General features: G+C 37.0%; 5 protein-coding genes across 6 annotated transcripts; 2 read left to right on the forward strand and 3 right to left on the reverse strand.

Moving 5' to 3' along the window:
* Window positions 1–376: 376 nt before the first annotated feature.
* LOC111454334 (auxin-responsive protein SAUR36) lies at window positions 377–1700 on the reverse strand. Its single transcript, XM_023095790.1, has one exon. It carries the CDS (start codon window positions 1105–1107, stop codon window positions 601–603), a length of 507 nt encoding a protein of 168 aa, XP_022951558.1. The 5' UTR covers window positions 1108–1700; the 3' UTR covers window positions 377–600.
* A 2778-nt stretch (window positions 1701–4478) lies between these two features.
* LOC111442539 lies at window positions 4479–6530 on the forward strand. Its single transcript, XM_023079943.1, has 4 exons — window positions 4479–4692; window positions 4811–4877; window positions 6065–6145; window positions 6233–6530. Exons 1-4 carry the CDS (start codon window positions 4531–4533, stop codon window positions 6301–6303), a joined length of 381 nt encoding a protein of 126 aa, XP_022935711.1. The 5' UTR covers window positions 4479–4530; the 3' UTR covers window positions 6304–6530.
* Window positions 6531–7011: 481 nt separating this feature from the next.
* On the reverse strand, window positions 7012–13009 carry LOC111442489 (protein SMG9-like). Of its 2 annotated transcripts, XR_002710319.1 has the most exons (9): window positions 12720–13009; window positions 12218–12326; window positions 11421–11536; window positions 10328–10447; window positions 10053–10142; window positions 9798–9946; window positions 8634–8892; window positions 7908–8135; window positions 7012–7226 (listed from the first exon to the last, which is right to left on the reverse strand). XR_002710319.1 is itself a non-coding variant. In XM_023079936.1 (8 exons), the coding sequence occupies exons 1-8, from the start codon at window positions 12951–12953 to the stop codon at window positions 7983–7985; spliced, it is 1230 nt and encodes a 409-aa protein (XP_022935704.1). In that variant the 5' UTR covers window positions 12954–13009; the 3' UTR covers window positions 7676–7982. The 2 variants fall into 2 exon arrangements, 1 of the variants encoding a protein (XP_022935704.1); XM_023079936.1 differs by lacking the exon at window positions 7012–7226 and having other exon boundaries at window positions 7676–8135.
* Window positions 13010–13479: 470 nt separating this feature from the next.
* LOC111442526 (50S ribosomal protein L18, chloroplastic) lies at window positions 13480–16291 on the reverse strand. The gene is made up of 3 exons (XM_023079938.1): window positions 15978–16291; window positions 14245–14406; window positions 13480–13840 (listed from the first exon to the last, which is right to left on the reverse strand). Exons 1-3 carry the CDS (start codon window positions 16176–16178, stop codon window positions 13691–13693), a joined length of 513 nt encoding a protein of 170 aa, XP_022935706.1. The 5' UTR covers window positions 16179–16291; the 3' UTR covers window positions 13480–13690.
* Window positions 16292–20695: 4404 nt separating this feature from the next.
* Window positions 20696–21294, forward strand: LOC111442555. Its single transcript, XM_023079967.1, has one exon. It carries the CDS (start codon window positions 20836–20838, stop codon window positions 21085–21087), a length of 252 nt encoding a protein of 83 aa, XP_022935735.1. The 5' UTR covers window positions 20696–20835; the 3' UTR covers window positions 21088–21294.
* Window positions 21295–21504: the final 210 nt, after the last annotated feature.

Genomic DNA, 21504 nt, shown 5'->3' on the forward strand with positions numbered 1-21504 from the left:
CGGGTGTGAGAGGGCAACCACGTCCATTTTATTTTATTATTGATTTATATAATATTTTATTTAATACTTTTTATTTATTGTCATTTAATATATTTTTAGCCTTTATTTATATTATTTTAATTCTAATATTCAATTTCAGATGACCGTATATTTGTTTTTGAAAAAACACATATTTTATTTCCCTAATTTTATATTTTTTATTTCGTGAGTAACAACCTAATTTCCATTTAAAACCTAAACAAAATTACATTTTAGTCCCTATATTTTTATATAAGATTTTCTTTTCAAAATTTTATTATTTTTCGATTTTTTTGTTAACTTAGTGTAAAGTAAAATTAGGGTGGAAAGGACTAAATTGTACTTAGTTACCTTGTAAGGACTAAATTGCTAAAAAGTATTATTATAGGGACTAAAATGTAATTTTACCTAAAATGTAATGGTTTGTACAGAAATAGCCCAAGGAATAAACTCCACCACAATTTATTAAAGGAAAAAAAAAATTAGGAAAAATTAAAATTCTACCTAATAAATTATGGTAAAGTCTAAGCGTCGCTATCCTCGAGAATTTGGAATCTTCACCGTCGTCGTCGGCGGAGCAAATTAACGTCCATAACAACCTAGCTTCTTCCATGGCGGTTCCCGGCAACTGGAACCGGACTTGATTTTCGACTGAACATTCTCGAACTCGGAGTACGGACAAGGAATGGTGATTCCGCCTTGATGATGAAATCCGTACTCCTTTTCCGCCTCTCTCAGAAGCTCGCCAAACAGAGGATGATTGAAGTAGATCACTGGCACTAGAACTCGATGAAAATCGCCGTCGTTCTGGCCGACGTAGACGGCCAAGTGACCTTTCGGAACCGCCGCGGATTTCTCCTCCGAATCGCGATCTAACGGTACGTAACTCAATCTCCTCCTACTTAAACAGATAGATTTCGCTCCGTTCGCCAATCGCCTTCCCCAGCTTAACAGGCTGGAAATCGGCTTAACAGACCGTCCGGATCTCAACAGTGAGTATCCAGTCCGACTCCGCCGTCGTCTCCGGAGAAACCAGTTCGAAATCCGCCGGATGTGCTTGCCGAGTTTGAATCCTCTGATTCGTCTCATCGCGGCGAAAAAAAAGGACGAAATCAGAGAAAAAAACGGGAAAAAAAAAACCTAAAATCGATTAACAGTGGTGGAGATTAGGAAAATGGCCAAGGATCGGCGGTGGACATGGTAAGACGAAAGAAACTGAGGCAGATTTCAGAAAGCGAAGTCGGAATGTTCGACATATTCGTCAAAATTGCTCCAGAAGTAAAGATTCATCCGAAAATCTCAGAAAAAGAGGGAAAATCAAAATCACAGGTACAATCTAATCAGTCGATTAAGAATCAGCAACATATAGAGATTATTACAGCGTGTAATCAAAAGAAGAACAAGTACAAAATCGATTAAACAACAAGAAACAAGTAGAGATTGATATATATACAGAGTTGAGAAATCAGGATGAAATTTCTCCGAGAAAAGTGGAGATTAGAAAGCGATTAGTGTGAGGTCAAAAGAGGAGGATGGTGGACGGCGAGGGGATTTGAATTTCAGCAGCACGCCATTAGCGAGAGAGAGAAGGAACAGTCGTTGAGGAATGGGAGTGGGGATATGGAGGGATTTTGTGGGAGTTTTTATGATTTGGAAACGTGAACGTGGATACCATTTATATTATTTTTATTCTTTTAGGCCTTTATTTCCTACAATTTCCTTTTATATTATTCCTTGCTTACTACAATCTAAAGTAACCATTTTAATTTATATATAATTTCTTTTAATACAATAACTTAAAATTAAAAAATTAAAAATTAAGAATATAATCTCTATTTTTACACCCGTCAATTTTTTAGGAGCCTACCGTCATTACATGGCATAGGGTTATCTCCCATACGACACTTAAAAGTATACTGCTTATACGAATAGCTCTTTCCGAGACTAGGGCTCTTTATCATGACTTTTACTCGATGTACACCCTGATCCACTACTGCTCGAATAGCACTTTTAAAGGACAAAATGACGTCCCAATTCTTAGACCTTTGAATCCGCACGTATGAGCGGAGAACCAAGAAATTACCCGACCCCCTATATTCGAAACCATGAATAGCTCTTACCCATGTATCTCTTTTGCGACTCGGGGCTTTTTATCGTGAATCCTACTCATCGCATACCTCAATCCACTACTGCCCAAATAACATTTTGTGACAGCTCAACCCTACCGATAATAGATATTGTCCTCTTTGGATTTTTCCTTTCGGGCTTCCCTTCAAAAATTTTAAGACGGGTGGAGAGATTTACACGCCCATAAAAAAAATGTTTCGTTTCTCTCTCCAACTGAGGATCTCACACGTTTCCTACTATAGTTCGAGTCGAAAAATGGTGTCCCTCTTCTTGTCCTTTGAATCCACAAATACGAGCAGAGAGCTCGGACATTACTTGATCTCGTTCATCTGTAATAGTTACAACTATATTTTTGAAATTTTCTCGAACATGAATAACGCTTTTACTATTTTATGCATACTTTCATATTATATGTGTAACGCTTTTAATATTTTATGCATACTTTTATATTATATATTATAAAGTATGTTGACTTTGATGCAATCAATATCTGATAAGGTTTTTGTTTAATATAAAATAGACTAAGGAATCAGAAGAAAAAATAAAGTCCAATAATTCGACCGTTTCAATTTTCAAGAGGGTTAGTTGTTTCAAAGAAATTGCTCAAGTGGACACGTCATCACTCCTTCGAATCATATTTTTAAATATTTATTATATTTAAGAGAATATTTGTATCGTGAAAATATCTTTGGGGCCGATCTTTCCATTTTGCAATAATTTTAAGTTAATTAGCTCCCGGTAGTCATTTACAAGTCCACCGCTAGCAGATATTATCCGTTTTGGCTCATTACGTATCGTCGTCAGCCTCATGGTTTTAAAACGCTTCTGTTAGGGAGAATTTTTCACACCTTTATAAGAAATGTTTCGTTTCTCTTTCCAACCGATGTGAGGTCTAGTGTGAATAGGTCAAATATGGTGAAAGAATCTTCGAAAGAGAGTTGTGAATGGATCGAGCACTTGCAAGACTACGGTGTTAGTAGATTAGAAATACTTGGATTTATAAGCAACAGGGAATTTACGTGGCTTGCAGTCTTCCTCGACTACTCAACTTAGACTAAATCCGTACACTGTATAGGGGACCATAACCACGTTATACATGGGTTTCCCGTGATCTCCTTAGACTAATAACGTAAGCATGTCACACCACTATATGAGCAGCAGTCATGGCTCGTAATCAAACCACGTAATGACTATTATGCCCATAAAATAGCTCAACTATAATTGTCGTTTTATTTGTTACCCACGTAAACGAAAAAAAACGCTATTTAATTTGAAGGGTTAAACTCAAACGAGTTGAAGAACGGTCGAGAGATTTAATATAGAATGTTAGGGATTTTGATATAAAATAAAGTAATAATTAATATTGAGTAGCTATCATGCTCGAACCCTAGACTTGGAAGTTTATGTCAATGTGAAAATTAAAATGGAATAATAGTTGGAGGTCATAACACGTAACCACATTTTTTTCAAAATTGTTTTAATTAAATAATTAATGTGTGATGTTAAAAGATGGACCGTACACCGTACTTGAAAAGTATAATGGCACAATTGGTAAATAAATGGCACACGTTTCGCTATAAAACGCCAACCATTTGTACAAAATAATAATAATAATACATTTTTTCGAGATGAATTGAGTTATCGGGTTATTTTTTTTTTAATTATTTTGAAAAAACAATTTATAATACATGGTACATTAATAACTAAATTTTATAAAATTAAAATATCAAATATTCACGAGGACACGACCCATCACTGTGACAAATGTGAAATATTCTTAATTGGATTGTAACCTTATTTCCGAGGGTTGAGTTGAATTGTACAACTATTTTCGGGTTAGTCAGGTTGACCCGACAAAAAAAACATCAATTTGCAATCTAACCTGAATAAAAAGTTCAACCCGACCCAAACTGAAAAAAGTCTAACCCAATCCAACCTTTATAGTTTGAGTTGGGTAGTTCAGGTTGGTCGAGCTCTCGAGTTATACGAATACTATTTTCGAAGGTTGAGTTGGATATTTCCGAAGGTGGGTTGAATTGTAAAATTATTTTCGGGTTAGTCAGGTTGACCCGACAAAAAAATGTCAATTTGTAACCTGAACAAAAAGTTCAACCCGACCCAGACTGAAAAAAGTCTAACCCAACCCAACGTTTATAGTTTGAGTTGGGTAGTTCAGGTTGGTCGAGTTTTCGGATTATATGAATGCTCCAAGTTAATATAATTAAAATTAATAGAAGAATTAGTGAAAATTTTAATATGAAATTAAAAATTTAAGGTAAAAATTAATAAATCGGGCATTTCGTAGAAAATAAAAAAACCCTAATTTGGGATAAATACCTCAAATTTAGGGTTTCAGTGGTGAAACGAATCCGGAAGTTGAAGACGATGGCGAAGTTCAATGTGGTTCAGAAGCAGAGACGAGCTCATAAAGCTCAGACGAAGAGGGACGCCCATGGTGATCCCTTGACGAAGAAGCTAAAGATCAAGCAACAGCCTACTTATGTTTCCAGTAAGCGTAAGCGCAAGTTGATGAAGAAAAAACGCAGAGTATGGATTCTATGTGCCTGCGTTTGTTTTGTGCTATGTATTTCAATTGAAAGTATCTGTGATGCGGATTGATTGTTCGCTTTTTGTTCGATTCTTGTTCGATTCTTGCTAATTGCAGGAAGAGAAGGAAGCTTTACAGATGGGGCTGACGAACATGGAAGATGTTGAAATGGCTGTTGCTGAAGGTAATTCTTTCATATGCTATTGCTATTTTCGTATTTGAACTGTTCCTTCAATTTTCAACTTCCTGTGGTTTCCCCCCCCTAATTTCAACTTGTTGAAGGGCTCTAGGAGAACTATTTCGAAAATGTTTTCGTTTGTGAGCATTAAGTTAGTTTTCACCATGAAGCTACTTTAGAAATTGTGTTAGTGCAAGCGTAGGCCGGTCTGTTAATGACAATCATGTTTGTGATAGGGTTAAGGGGCACAAAGAAATAGAGTTTACAGTAATAAGATAGAAGTATAGGCACTGTGATTTTTGTTAATAAAGTAAAAGGATTGAAGCGAAGCCTGAGCCATGGAAGATTGCTAAGAATTCTTTCAATTGGCATATGGATTATTTAAACTAAACTTGGTGAATTGGATGTATAATTTACACTTGTGTGAGGTGCAAAAGACAAGTTAATCAAGAAAAGTGTTAAAAAAGTCTTCTCAATGCTGTGAAATGTTCTGTTATACTTGTTTCTAGCCAAAGATTCCGAACTAAAGCTCAAATGAATTAAAGCCAGAGAATATTGGATGGGAAGGTCCTTCATATTGGATGGGAGAGCTATAACAATAGGGAATCTCCTTCCCCATTTTGGACTATGCTTCTCATCTTTACAGGACGTTTCTTCACCTCTCATACTAACTTTAGAGCTAAAACTTGTAAAATGTGATTCTATCGTGCAATGTCTTGTTCTTCCAGTAGTCCTTGGGGTATCTATATCTGTATGCACGTGTTTTGTGCATAGTATCTTTGGATTCAATAGCTTCTTTGCACCTTTCACATTTTGAACCCACTTACGGCATATTTCCCACTTGTTACAAAATGCTTGTGTTTCTTGTGAAAAATAATTGAGAATCATTTGGGTGATTCACAATATTAACATTTTTGGCTGGATCCCATTCATCTGGGGAAGAAAGCAACAGAATAGACAATTGGTACTGTTATGTTTTGTGCTCGAATAATACTCGCGTTCTCCAGCCCCCCCTTTTACCCATTTTTCTCATTTTCGAGAAAACCTGTCGTATGAAAAAAATGAAAAACGAATGAGAACACCAATTTGGTGTATGGCTCATGAATTGGTCATACAACTTGATTGAACTAGTTTTCACTTGTGCCTGCTTTACTCTAAATGATAATTTTCTTTTGTTTCTGCACTGATAATAGAACTTAAAAACACCAATCGAACATCGACCAAGTTCCATGTGAAGAAGAGTGTCCGGCTTAGGCAATTAAGGAGCAGCAAAGGCAAGTGTTGACTGTTTACTGTTTCTTCTCCAATGTCTTATTTTGTACTAATCCCCTATTAATTTTTCATCTTTTTTGAATGTTAAGGCAAGAAGAACAAGGGAAAATCTTCTTCCAGTTCGGGTTCTACAGCATCAGGCGATGCTATGGTAGAGTAAAGTAGGTGACAGAACGTTTCTTTTTTTTTTTTTTTTTTTTTTTTTTTTTTTATAGTTTTGAATGCCTCTAGTTCTATTGTAAAATCATATTGGCTCGTTTTAATGGCTATTGCGCTGCAAATGTTCGTAGCTTTGCAAGAAAATGTTCTAAAAAAGATAAAGATGTAGATTGCATTGAATGAGAAGCCCATGACTAAATGCTTGAAGCTAAGATTACAGCTCCAATTGAAATCATGAGCAAACCTCAAAACTCTCCAAACAGCTCCAATATATTGTTATTATTATTACCCAACTTTTAAACAACTTGCGATTTTAATCTTTGAACCAAATTTTCTTGGTTATAGCAAGGTGGCTAACTTGATGGTAAACCTCTACTATTTGCACATCATAAGAATATTTTTTGCAGCTACTCATATTGCTTCCATTCATACACTACGGTTGTAACATTGTGTTGAGTGTTGTGGAGCCAACCTTCGGGCCCCTAAGAGACAGTGTTGTGGCACTACGACGCTATCGAGAGTGTCTCAACGTTGTTGCAAATACCCTCCAACCAAGGCGCAAGCAGGCTAATTTCGATGAAGTCAAAAACAATGTTTAAAAACAGATAACCAACGAATCTCTTTGGCTCAGTAGATGTATGAAAACATAATATAGAATCAATATTGCATACCAACCAGACCCTAAACAACTACATTTATGGGTACTTGGCGGTGATGGAGAAGTTCATTCTATTGACATCGTTCCCACGTTCTAGAATGAATAATACGATTTGATAATCTTCCATACATTTATAAATGGGACGGTTGAAATTATCGCCAAACGAATCGATCTGTCTAACAAAAAAGAAAAATCTATACCATGTATGATGGCTGAAGTGGAACAGCAGAGATCAGCTCAGTAGAACGGAGAATTACTGATGAAGCCTAATACTAAAGGCAGCCTAATACTAAAGGCTATGCAAACTAACCATGCGATTTTAATCTTTGAACCAAATTTTCTTGGTTATAGCAAGGTGGCTAACTTGATGGTAAACCTCTACTATTTGCACATCATAAGAATATTTTTTGCAGCTACTCATATTGCTTCCATTCATACACTACGGTTGTAACATTGTGTTGAGTGTTGTGGAGCCAACCTTCGGGCCCCTAAGAGACAGTGTTGTGGCACTACGACGCTATCGAGAGTGTCTCAACGTTGTTGCAAATACCCTCCAACCAAGGCGCAAGCAGGCTAATTTCGATGAAGTCAAAAACAATGTTTAAAAACAGATAACCAACGAATCTCTTTGGCTCAGTAGATGTATGAAAACATAATATAGAATCAATATTGCATACCAACCAGACCCTAAACAACTACATTTATGGGTACTTGGCGGTGATGGAGAAGTTCATTCTATTGACATCGTTCCCACGTTCTAGAATGAATAATACGATTTGATAATCTTCCATACATTTATAAATGGGACGGTTGAAATTATCGCCAAACGAATCGATCTGTCTAACAAAAAAGAAAAATCTATACCATGTATGATGGCTGAAGTGGAACAGCAGAGATCAGCTCAGTAGAACGGAGAATTACTGATGAAGCCTAATACTAAAGGCAGCCTAATACTAAAGGCTATGCAAACTAACCATGCTTTTGTGTTTCCTTTACAAACAGAACAGAACCATATCATCCAACTATCTCCTGAACATACCTGAAGATTGAAGCGTTCTAGCATACTCCATTACAATGGGAGAGCTCTTCACCAATTCCCATATCTTCACCGAGTTTTTTAACCAATCACGTTCTGAAACAGTCCTCGAAAACGACGTACCATTCATGGATAGAACCTGAAGGTAAAGGAGATTAATTAGTTAGAAAATTTTACATATATACAAAAAGTTTCAACCATTAATTTAGTCTTTGTTCTTTCATACTTCATTTTAGTCCTAAAACTTAAACTTTATCTTAGTCTTTAAACAACAAACCTTAAGCTCTATATTAGTTCTTATCGTTAATCCTTAATTAATCATTTAATAAAAAACTTATTCGTTTGAAAACCCAACAGCTAAAGTATAACCTATCAAACACATGTCCACATAGTAATGATTAAAATAGATTTGTAAGGCAAAATAAAAAGATTCGATAAGAATATTTGAAAGTTTAGGAACTCAAAAATTAAGTGCAAAAGTTTTTTTAGTTCAACGAGTAGGGGTACGGATTTGAACCTCCAACCTTTTTGTCGAAGGTACAATGCCTTTACAAGTTGAGCTAATGCTCAATGAGTTAATTTTAAACCAATACAAAGAGTAGATGAAAAAATAACAAGGTAAAAGTGAACCAAGTACCTGATCCCTCAGCTTCCACAAAGCTAAGTTAAAACTTTCATATTGGCCTCTTGTCGAGTCATCCTTGTTTCGATTTGGGATGAAAAGCAACCTTCGATCTTCACCATCTACATCTAAATTTCTGGTATCTGGAACCACAGAGGAAAGTAGTTGCTCACTTTGGACCTTGTCTCCCATAAATGAGGAGGTTTTAAAAAATTGTGCAAATGCTCTCTTTAGTTGCAAGATGTTGTGTGGAACAAGATCTGGATCCTCCACTCTGCTCATGATTTACACAAAGAAACAGAGTACCAATCAGTTATTACCATATTCCTTGAGCAAAATGTTAAAGGTTTAAGAACTGTTCTAATAGGGATTGGAAATTTTGGGTTCGGAAGGTGTGCAATTCTTTGCAGATTTTATTTCTAACTTCTAAGCTAATTCTTCTGTTACTCTAAAACTATTATCTCCTGATAATTTATAGTTTATCAGTGTGAGATCTCACATCGGTTGGGGAAGAAAACGAAACATTCTTTATAAAAGTTCAAAAACCTCTCCCTAACAAACGCGTTTTAAAAACCTTGAGGGAAAGCCCAAAGAGGACAATATCTAGTAGCAGTGGGCTTGGGTGGTTAGAAATGGTATCAGAGTTAGACACCAGGTGATGTGCCAGCGAGGAAACTGAGCCACGAGGGGGGGGGGGAGGGGGGNGGAGGGTGGACACGAGGTGGTGTGCCAGCAAGGACGCTGGGCACTGAAGGGGGTGGATTGTGAGATCCCACATCGGTTGGGGAGGAGAACGAAACCTTCTTTATAAAGGTGTGGAAACCTCTCCCTAGCACACGAGTTTAAAAACCTGGAGGGGAAGCCCAAAACGAAAAGCCTAAAGAGGACAATATCTACTAACAGTGGGTTTGGGCTTGGGCTGTTACAATTAAACTCTTTAAATTTTGAGGCTGGAGAGGACTAAGAGCGTTTTAGGAGTAAGGTTTAGGAGATCAAGATTTTTTAAACAGCAAGGATTTCATGGTTTCGTGGGGTATGGATGTGAAATATAGTCTATGCTGCTTCGCCTACTAGCTTGTGCCTTGAAGGATGTTCTTCCTTGTTATTGTTAATGGTTTCTAAGTTTAGAGGCGACCTTGTTGAAAAGATGTAAAAAAATCTTAGAAGGTTTTCACTCACTTTGCATGAACAAAGATTGGAGTAGCCATATATTCTTCACTTGCAGAAACTTTATCTTTGTGTTCCTTCTCGGATCCTACATTAGAATTTTGTGTATGAGAGAAAACAGAAGAAGATGGATCGGGCAAGCCATGTTTAAGCAAGTCAACCTGCAAAAAAGAAATAAGTGTTATGATAGAGCAACGAAAAAAACGAAGCTTCATGACATGACATGGTTAAGAACAGATGATCAAGATAAAGGTTCCTACTACTTACAGTTAACATCAAACGCCACATATTTAGATCGTGAGCTCCCTCCGATATCACAAGGACAATATTGCAAATGGACGCTAGAAGAATGCCCAGCTAAAGGAATCCTTGCAGAGTAACGGGAAGAAATTTGTAAGATCATAACTACAATGGATAAATAATTCCACACCATAATAGCATTGTTAGTGTAATCATGTGGTCAAACTCTAAAGCTCTTCAGACTGCTACCCATTCCCCCAACCCCTCCAAAACAGACAAAAGAAGGCTCTCTTTAGTGTTACCTGAATACTCATAAGTTCATGAGCCAATTCAGCAGATAGAGATTCGCCACTAATAACTGAGATGGTGGATGAACCATCTGGTCTCATAATTTCAGCTAAAACAGAAGGACTGAACACAGGCTGCAATTATCAAATTATCATGCAAAACTGTAAGTAACAAATAAAATATAAGACTAATACAAATCTCACATCACAAGAATTCAGAAGATTTATGCATCATCACCATTAGCCGGTCACTCAAGAAACAGAAATAAAAAGTAAAACCCATAAAAGAATATTGTTCCTTCACTTCAGTCACTTCAGTTTAGTTTTATGATTTATTTATTTATTTTTATTCAAACTAGCGAGACAAAGCGAGTATCCATCAAAGAGGATTTCTGCTTTCCCCCTCTTTTATGAGAAAACTAGCTTTCATCAACATTAACAAAAGTGTTACAATTTTGTTTCAATAATACAACTTGGTTTTCAAAAGTTTTAACATTATCCCCGGCCTATAAAAAAATGTTCAAAAAAACCCTTGTAGTTAAGTTTTGGATAGAAAACATTGAAATTTTGTTTCAATAATACCTTTGACCTTTAAAAAATACTATTACTAGAATATGTTTTGAAAGACTAGGGGTATTTTTGGAACATTTTAAAGTTTAGGGGTATTATTGAAACAAAACTCAAAGTATAGGGGTATTTTCTACGATTTAGCCCAAAAAAAAAAAAACCCCAGCACAAACATCCGTTGCTTGAAAGTATGTTTGTGTTATGTCACTATGCGTGCAAGGACTTATCTCGGACCATAATCCAATCTTGGCAGCTTGAAATGACTCTTACAGAAAAAAAGAGAATCTCACTTCTCAAAGTGCATCAATCACCCACTTTTTGTTCTGGAATTAGCTTCATTTCAAATCTTTGTCAAGGAAATTGAAAATGCAAAAATCATAGGCTGATAGGATATAATTGTGACTATTTAGATCATAGTATTCTCTTTGAAAAGTTGGAAAACTTAAAAATCAAGTGGGAAATAATGTATTTATCTATCCAAATACCTGATCCAGTTATCCTAAAACATAAATGGCAAAGTATATATTCACTAGGAACACACCTGAGTATCCAGAAGAATGATCCTCTCTGAAGAAATTCGTGGCTCAATGCCCAACGTGCAATGCCTAGCCATGGCTCTAACGTCTTCAGATAGAATTGGAAATGGTGGTAGCATACCTGAAACATGTACAGAAGGATGAAACTATGAATGGAAAGTACTGATGAGCAATGACGAAAATTTTGTCCATGATAAGAAACAGATGTTGCAGTAATACTTAGCCTTTAAAGCATATAAAGTTGTACTCTTCACAAGATTCTTGATTAAAAGATTGAGGACAAACAATAGAAAAACTTGCAAAATCCATAAATAAAATAATAGGATGAACACTACATTTGTAGGAGTCTTGTTTAATGAAAACACCAACTTACATGGTAAGCGCTTCAATCTAACTCCAAAATATCCCAAAATTATTCCAAAAATATCCAACATCCTAAATGCAAAATGGCATCTTCAAACAACATGATCCAGATGCTCCATAATCAGCTTTCAAAAGACTTGAAATGGCTGAAAACCATAGACGAAAATCTCTGAACAAAGTCAATGGAGTTTTCTTCTTCAATACAAAAACCTTACATTTTTTAGGGATATTATCTTTCTAGAGCTCAGTCTGGACAGGGGATGAGCAGATTAATTGGGGGCAAGCAAGCAGAAAAATAAAAGCCAAAGGAAAACACACTCAAGGATCAAGCAGCCAAAAATTTGAACTAGACAAAGACATTATTTGCTGGTCACTTAAATCTAGAAGTGAACAAAAACAGAACAAACAAATTAAGAACGTAGCATGAGAGATATCTCACCTGGAGAACTTCCATCGAAGCCATAAATCTCATTCATGATCGTCGACTTACCAACTCCCGGTGGACCAATTATTCCCACCACTTTGAACTCCGTATTCTCAGTCAAAAACTGTAGAGGAACAGTAAAGAAAATGTTAATCGTACTGCCCACCAATTCTCAAATCTCCTCCCAACCCTTAAAAACTGCAAGTGAAACCCTAGAGAGATGATATTCTCCTGAACTGTAAGGAGACAAAATGTTCCTAAACCAACTGATACAACTCTATCAGTATCATCTAACCAAAACGCCCATTTCTGCAGCTGATTAACTCTAAAACTTAAGATGATTTTGTTTCTACTTTAAACGGAGTGTAAGAGATCGATTCACTCGAGCATTTCATCAATTAACAAAAAGACTTAAGTATACCAAATTCCATCAATAAACACATTTTATTGCAACAGTTCCTAATTTCAATAGCAACAAGACGCGAGAAGAAAAAAGAGGGAGTATGTAATCGTTTACCGGCAGGAAACGGTCAATGTGGAAGTCCCAGGAATCGGAGAGAAGATTCAGGGATCCAAGTGAAGGGAGACGGGACCGAATTGATGCGGATTCGTCATCGGCGCCGGCGCCGCGTCCAATCTTGGAGGAAATTGCTCCACCGGTGACGAGGCCGGGCTTTGCCAGAAGAATTTTGGGGGGAGGAGGAGTAGGCGAGGAATTGGAAGAAGCGTTACCACCAGTAGAACCTGCCATTGCTGAGACCCTTGCAGTTCTGTTCTTCCCGGTCGCCTGATATTTATTAACCCTGTTAATCAAATTCGATCATCTGATCTCTTTTAACACAAAGTTTATATCAATTACGAGTTCGTTCGTTTTGGGTTTCAAAGATTTTGTTGATAAAAGTTCAAATTGAACAATCTCGACAAAAAATTATTTCACATTGACACCTTCTAACCCATCCATAATTTTATGAAAATTTTTAAGACTAAGTTAGCTCGTGTGGACTGTATTTGATCGTTACACTATCTTTTTAGTACATAACCTAATGAATTCGAGCTTATCTTAGCCGATAAAATATCAATTTCTTTCTCAAGAGTCAAACAATTCATCCTCATAAATCCGAGCACATCATAGCAGATAAAACATCAATTACTATTCTAAAAGTCAATGTTCAACTAGTTAAGACATATATTATCCACAAAGAAGTCAGATATTCAAATCTCTGTCACTCTAGGAAAATACATTCAAAAGATAGGCTAATAACGATTTCTTCGACATCGACATCAAAGCGTCTGTACTTTTTCTCTTCAAATGATAGATTCAATGTAAATTTTGTTTTTGAAAAAAGATGATGAATGAATGAATAATTTCCCTCTTAATTTCAAGTGAAACAAAGCTACAACTCAGGTCTAATCAACAGAAAAATATGGGCATCTGATGGCACTGTTACAGCAAACCATACAGAAGACAATGAAAAACACGAGGGATATTCAGACCACAAGGCCATGTTCACGAGCTGCATCAGCAAGAGCTTCCACACGTCCATGGTATGGATAACCACCACGGTCAAATGCAACTTTTGTTATTCCTTTCTCCAGACAAGATTTTGCTATGGCTTCCCCCACTTTCTTTGCTACTTCCTGCAATCATATATTATCCACATATAACAAAGATTTCACTTCTGAAGGTGCGGATGCGACCGTAAATTATGATGGTGTCTGTTTAGTTTCTAAACTTGTAATTCTACTGTCGATATGGCCTGCTACATATGTAAGAGTACATAGAATGACAAGTTGGACTAGTGCTCAAGGGCATAGAGATGGAACTTATTGAATAAATCTTTTCAAGCAAGGCCATGTACGATAACTAAACTCAGTGTCCATGTAAAGACATTTTGAAGGGGGCAATATCTATTAGAGGAAGTCCAAAAGGGAAAGTCCAAAGAGAACAATATCTGCTAGTGGTGAGCTTGGACCGTTACAGAAGCTGGGTAAGAATGAAAGCTAAACATAAATGAATTAATTCTTAGTTGCAGTGAACTCACAATGGTAGGGCCAGAAGTGTAGTCTAACCCCTCAGAGATTGATTTCTGCATTGTTGAAACTGCAGCAAGCGTGTGCATCTTGGAGTCATCGATAACCTGGACATAGAGATGCTTGTTGGAGCGGAACACAGACAACCTTGGCCTCTCTGTTGTTCCTTCAACCTGAGGCACAGGAAGATGAATGTACTGTGAACTGTTCTACTGTATACCAGCAAGAATCAATTGGCTCTTCTAAATATAATAATTTTGAACTCAGTGCTGTTCTAAAGGGAGCCAATCTCCCAGATTTCTCATTGACCATACCCTGTGGCTAATATTGCCCAGAGGGTGTGAGATCGCCATTTATACCCATTTGATAAAGCGAGATCTTTCTTTAACCAGTCTAGATGTATTCCAAAAGTTTTTGAGTTGGAGACAGATCCTATAGCAAAAATTGAAAATGTCACCTTCCCATGTGTTGGGTCAAGGATGTGTAGTGTTTTTGTAACAGCTCAAGCCCACTACTAGCATATATCATCCACTTTGGCCCGTTACGTATCGCCGTCAGCCTCTTGATTTTAAAACGCATCTACTAGGGAGAGGTTCCCCGCCCTCATAAGGAATGCTTCGTTTTCCTCTCCAACCAACGTGGGATCTCACAATCCACCCCCTTGGAGGCCTAGCGTCCTCGTTGGTACACCGCCCGATGTCTGGCTCTGGTACCATTTGTAACCGTCCAAGCCCACCGCTAGTAGATATTGTCCTCTTTGGGCTTCCCCTCAAGGTTTTAAAACGCGTCTGCTAGGGAGAGGTTTCCACACTCTTATAAGGAATGTTTCGTTATCATCTCCAACCAATGAGGGATCTCATAGAGGCATTTATGTGTAGAATGATCCATTCTTGTACCATCTTTAGCCTCCAGTTTTGAGAGATCAGTTACCATCCCACATTTCGACTGTAATCGATTGTGGTTCCATATATGAGGCTTGTTTCCTAACTAAAAAAATAAGTAGTATGCGGGATATCTTTCTTATCTTGTTTTGTGTTCTAGGCTCCAAACTCTGGTTTCCTATCTATTCTTTGTACAAGCTACATTTTTCTATAAATTTTAGCTTCTCCAATGAGTAAATTTACTTTCAAGTCATCTGAGGCCCAAAGCACTGTAAGTCTCCGCAGATCTTATCTTGAAACAAATTCCAATTACAGCTTTCATGAACATCATTTGATGCTGAGAACAATAAAATATTTCTATTTTGAAATTTTGACTCCCTGCAATGACAAATAAACAAGCTCATTGTTCTTTTCCCTCTTTTCCTCAATCTTCAGAAATCCAGGACCTTGGTAGTGGAACAATGACAAAATTCTAATATACAAGTACACCTCCAAGCTAGTCTAACCAGAACTTCTAAAATAAACGACGAGTTCATGAATTATCAAATCAATCCTTTGGAAGTTCACAATAAATAGATACCTAGAATGAAACAATATCCACAAGGAAGTAAAACAACATCACACACTTGCAATAAGAACCAAGAAACACCGAGTAATTCCCGGGAATAATTAAAACAAACGAAACCTAGATACCTCATTTCAAGAATAATCCCAACCTACCTCCATTTCCGGTGAATCTCCGAAAAATTTTAGGGCACAGAACAATGCGGAACAAGAGAAACGCCGAATTAGGACAACAAAGTACGCGAAGGGGAGGGAAGGCGGTAAGTTGTTAAATAGAGGAATAAGGACTCGATGATTACCTTCTTCCTGATGCGAGAATGGCGAGCAGCACGGTCCTCTCGTCTGGTGGTAGCCTTGGCTTCGATAACGAGAGAATGTCGGCCGGAACTTGAAATGGTTGACGGAAAATTGAGATGAGGAGGAATGCGAAGATTCTGTGAATAAGAGACGCCTAGAATGGAACTTCCGAGGAACGATAATGGAGCAATGGCTGAAGACATTGTCGTCCTGCTTCTCTTCTCTTCTTCTTCTTCTTCTTCTTCGAAGGCTCTACTGGTTCGTTCCTTTTCTTCTTGGGAATTGCCTTATCCTTTTGTGCACCGGTTTTTCTGTCATTTCACTATGTTAATTGGAAAATCCATGCAAATTAATAAAAATTCAAAAAAAAAAAAAGGAAAAAAATACATTTTCTCGAATTTAGGTTTTGTGAGATCACAGGTCGGTTGTATATTAGACACGTTTTACTGATGATGATACGTAACGGGTTAAAACAGACAATATTTGATAGTGGTGAGCGTAGACTACTACAGATTTTGTGTCAGTTTAGTTCGAGAAATTTCAAAAGTAACATTTTAGTTCGAAATAATTTTAAATAGTCTTGAACGGTTAGTTGATTACCGAGAAATGAAGTAATTCTTCTATGTAAAATACTTATTCGAAAACTTTGTTCAACCCTGATTAGTACTCTCGAGAGTTGAATGTTAATTCTACCTTCGATTTAAAAATAATAATACATAGGAAATTATTATATATATACATATATATATATATACATACACATACATACACATGTACATATACGTGCGTGTGTATATATACACATATACATCTGTACATATATATATATATATATATATATATATATATATATATATATATATTTTTTTTTTTTAATTTTTCCCAGAGTGAAATTATTATTTCAAGTATCAGGAAGTAGGAGTGTTCGTATGACTTAGAATCGAACCAACACGAACTGTCCAATCCAAACCATAAAAGTTAGGTTTATTAATTTTTTTAAAAATCGAAAATTCGAGTTAGTCAGTAGGTTAACATTTTTTGATCGGGTCATCCCTCAACCCAAAAATAAGGTTACTATCGGACCCAACCTACCCTACTTTTATGGTCATCCCTCAACTCGAAAATATGCCGAACCTATCCTACTTTTAAAATTATTATAAAAGATTAAGAATATTTGACGTTTATAACCAATGTTATTAATCTAATATGAGTACAATTTTTTTAAAATAATTAAACAATCCAACTCAACCCGACCCGAAAATAAAGGGTTGAATTGGGTTGTGAACTCCATTCGAATTGCTCAGATTGCGAATCTCTCTGAGAGATGTTCATAATCGACAAGATCCCGCTTTTGAAATATTAAATCAAAATCAAACGCTAATGATCAGAATACACAAATCACCGAACGGATCCGTTGAAAGAGATTATTATAATTATGAATTCATAATTGGAATAAAGTAAAGGGAAAGTGTTTGTGTTTAGATTCCTAAAAGGTAGACAGCTTGAATGCACTGTGGAGGGAGGCCTCTTGGAAGCTCCCCCAGCCCTTCAACCCAACCCCACTCCCTTTCTTTCAAAGGTTCTTTCAAGATTTAAGAGATCAAAAAGTGCCCTTTTGGAGGGCAACTATCCTAATTTATTTCAAACCCATTAGGTTCATGAACCTTTTTCTCTTCACAAACCAATGAGAAAAGAGAAAGATCAAGCTTTGTATCATTCCCTTCATTTGTTTACTTCTTCTTTTCCAAATTTTCCTGTCATGGCAAAGTTGGCAAGCTGCCATTTGTTTGCCTTAGTTTTCAAGTTCATCTCCCTTTCTTTTCCCCGTTAGCTTTTCGAGCTTAAAGGGTTCGTTTCGAAAAGAAAGTTCTTATAACAGCTCGAGCCCACTGTTAGCGGATATTGTCATTTTTTAGCTTTCTCTTCTACGCTTCCTCTTAAGGTTTTAAAACGTATCTCCTAGGGAGAGGTTTCCACACTCTTATAAAAAATGTTTTGTTCCTCTCTCCAACGACGTGAGATATCTGTTAACAGTGGGCTTGAGTTGTTACAAATGATATCAAAGCCAGACACCGAGGAGCAGTGTGTCAGGACGCTGACCCCCAAGAGGGTGGATTGTGAGATCCCACATCGGTTGGAGAGGAAAACGAAGCAATTTTTATAAGGGTGTAGAAACCTCTCCCTAAACAACGCGTTTTAAAATCGTGAGATTAACGACGATACGTAACGAACCAAAACGGACAATATCTACTAGTGGTGGGTTTAGACTGTTACAAATGATATCAGAGCCAGACACCGGGCAATGTACCAACAAGGACATTGGGCCCTCCAAGAGAGATGGATTGTGAGATCTCACATCGGTTGGAGAGAGAAACAAAACATTTTTTATAAGGGTGTGGAAACCTCTTCCGAACATATGCGTTTTAAAATCATGAGGTTGATAACGGGTCAAAACGGGCAATATCTGATAGCGGTGGGCTTAGACTGTTACAAATGGTAACGGTGTGTGCCAATGAGGACACTGGCCCCAAAGGAGTGGATTGTGAGATCCCCCATCGGTTGGAGAGGGAAACGAAACATTCTTTATAAGCGTATGAAAACATCTCCGTAACAGACACATTTTAAAACCGCGAGGATGACGACGATATATAACGAATCAAAACAAACAATATCTGGCAGCAGTACCGTTCTAATAGTTTAAAAGATATTATAGGTTTGAGTTTAGAGGTACCACTACCATAGCTAAATTGATATCAATGATCATAAAGTATATATCAATTGAAGAGATAATTGTTTAAACCTAAAAGATGAACAAAACGTATAGTTTTTTGTGTTGTTTGTTTTAGATTCATAAAAAATTAGGTTATTATAAGGAAGGTGTTTTGGTAGGCATTATTTAAACAAGTTAGGGAAGAATCATGTATGAAAAAACAAAAGAATCAAGAACAAACAAAAAAGTAGAGGACAATAATCTTTGAGCTTTTACTCTCATTTTTATTTCAATCTTAACAAGTCATATCATTCAATCCTAGCCATCCATTTCTCGGGTCAAAAAAATAAAAAATAAAAAATAATTTGTTTACGACAACATTTTTAAAAGTCGTAAGATTACTTTTGACTTTTAATACACGTTTTAGAACAGCCTTGGAACGTAGAAAATACTTTGGATCGTTGAACGAAAAGTCGACATGACAGAATTATGTTCCTTCAAACTTAATCTAAACAAGCGTGTGAGATCCCACATTGATAGGAGAGGGGAACAAAGTATTCCTTACAAGGGTGTGGAATTCTCTCCCTAATAGACGCGTTTTAAAACTGTGAGGTAGATAGCGATATGTAACGAGTCAAAGCGGACAATATTTACTAATAGTGGGCTTGGACTGTTACAAATAGTATCAGAGTCAGATATTGTATGGTATGTCAGCGAAGGAGAACTCCTAAGGGAATAAAGCATTTCTTATAAGGGTGTAAAATTCTCTCCCTAACAGACCCGTTTTAAAACCGTGAGGTAGATGGCGATACATAACGGGTTAAAACAGACAATATCTGTAAATAGTGGGCTTGGGACGTTGTTATAAATAGTATCAGAGTTAGATATTGTACGGTATGCTAGCAAGGACGTTGGGCCCCTTAAGAAACAAAGGATTCCTTATAAGGGTGTGAAATTCTTTCCCTAACAGATGCGTTTTAAAACCGTGAGGTAGATGACAATACCTAATGGGTCAAAACAGACAATATTTATAAACAGTGGGCTTTAACTGTTACAAATAGTATCAGAGTCAGATATCGTATACTATGCCAGCAAGGACGTTAGGCCCCTAGGGGAACAAAACATCAATCATAAGGGTGTGAAATTCTCTTCCTAACAGACGCATTTTAAAACCGTGAGGTAGATGACAATATGTAACGGGTCAAAACATACAATATCTATTAACAGTGGGCTTTGGCTGTTACAAATAGTATCAGAGTCAGATATCGTATACTATGCCAGCAAGGACGTTAGGCCCCTAGGGGAACAAAGCATCCCTTATAAGGGTGTGAAATTCTCTCCCTAACAGACGCATTTTAAAACCGTGAGGTAGATGACAATATGTAACGGGTCAAAACATACAATATCCACTAACAGTAAGCTTGGGCTGTTACAAATAGCATCAGAGTCAGATATCGAATACTATGCCAGCAAGGACGTTAGGCCCCTAGTGGAACAAAGCATTCCTTATAAAGGTGTGAAATTATCTCCCTAACAGATGCGTTTTAAAACCGTGAGGTAGATGATAATATGTAAAGGGTCAAAACAGACAATATTTACTAACAGTGGGCTTGGACGGTTACAAATAGTATCAGAGTCAGATATCATATACTATGCCAGCAATGACGTTAGACTCCTGTGGGAACAAAATATTCCTTACAAGGGTCTCGAAACCACTCCCTAAGAGACATTGTGACAGCTAAAACGAGTGGATGAAAATGTAGGAAAAACAACCTACGTCCCACTCGACCTATCAAAGAGATGTCAACAACGCTACTAATGTCGGGCGACATCATACGAGTTAACGAGAATAAAATATTTCCGACACGACCGGGAATAATTGAAATCAACCCTATTTCACGTCATTTCATATAAAAAAAAATTAAAATTTTATCTTTAACAAGCTGTCACAAAAGCAAACCCTGTTCATCTTTCCACTATAAAAACTCATGCAACCTATATTCTCTCCCATCGTGATCACTGAAAAAGCCTCCAACAATTCCTCTGCCATTTTGTAGCTTACAAACCGATCAAAACAACAAAAAAAGGCAGAATTTTGTGTTCTTGGAGGCAAATTGTTGAAGAACAAACAAGAAATTTTGGTTTTATTTATGGGGGGAAGATCAAAGTCCATGAAATGCTTCTCAATTTGCAGCATCTTTAAGAGCTGTTGCTTTTCAAAGGGTGGAAGAGATGAAGGGTATTGGGATGAAAGTGGTGAGATTAGGCGTAGGATGTGGCCTAGTGATGAAGATACAAGATGGGTGGCTGAGCCTGGGATTGATCGGAAAGCTTCTGCTTTTATTGCTAGATTCTATGACGCTCGTGTTTCTGATCCCGAACGACAAACGCTTGCTGTTTAGCCGCCGTCCCCGCCGCCCTCGCCGCCGCTGCTGGTTCTTCTTCTTTGGCCATTGCTCATTGGCTTGTTCATCATTGATCTTGTTGAATATTATGTGTGTTCTTGGGTTGGTTTGGAATTGGGTTTTGGCCGAGGTTTCTTTGTTTGTAATCTTTTGTTTTTATGATGAATAAAAGTTGGTGACGTGGTTTTACCATGTTGGAAAGTTGGGATTTTGTGTCTTTTTGTTGTGGTTATGAGATAAATCTTATCGGGTTTGAGATAAAAACGGTTGAATTGCTCGTTTCTTGGTGTTTAGATAACGAGTGTCTCGTTCTTATCTCTAAAGGGTTTCTGTTAAATCTCATATTGGTTGAAGAGGAGAACGAAACATTCTTTATAAGGGTGTGGAAATTTCTCAATAGAGCCCGAAAAGAAA

The sequence above is a fragment of the Cucurbita moschata genome, unplaced genomic scaffold (assembly GCF_002738365.1).
Source record: "Cucurbita moschata cultivar Rifu unplaced genomic scaffold, Cmos_1.0 Cmo_Scf00001, whole genome shotgun sequence".
Taxonomy (NCBI): domain Eukaryota; kingdom Viridiplantae; phylum Streptophyta; class Magnoliopsida; order Cucurbitales; family Cucurbitaceae; genus Cucurbita; species Cucurbita moschata.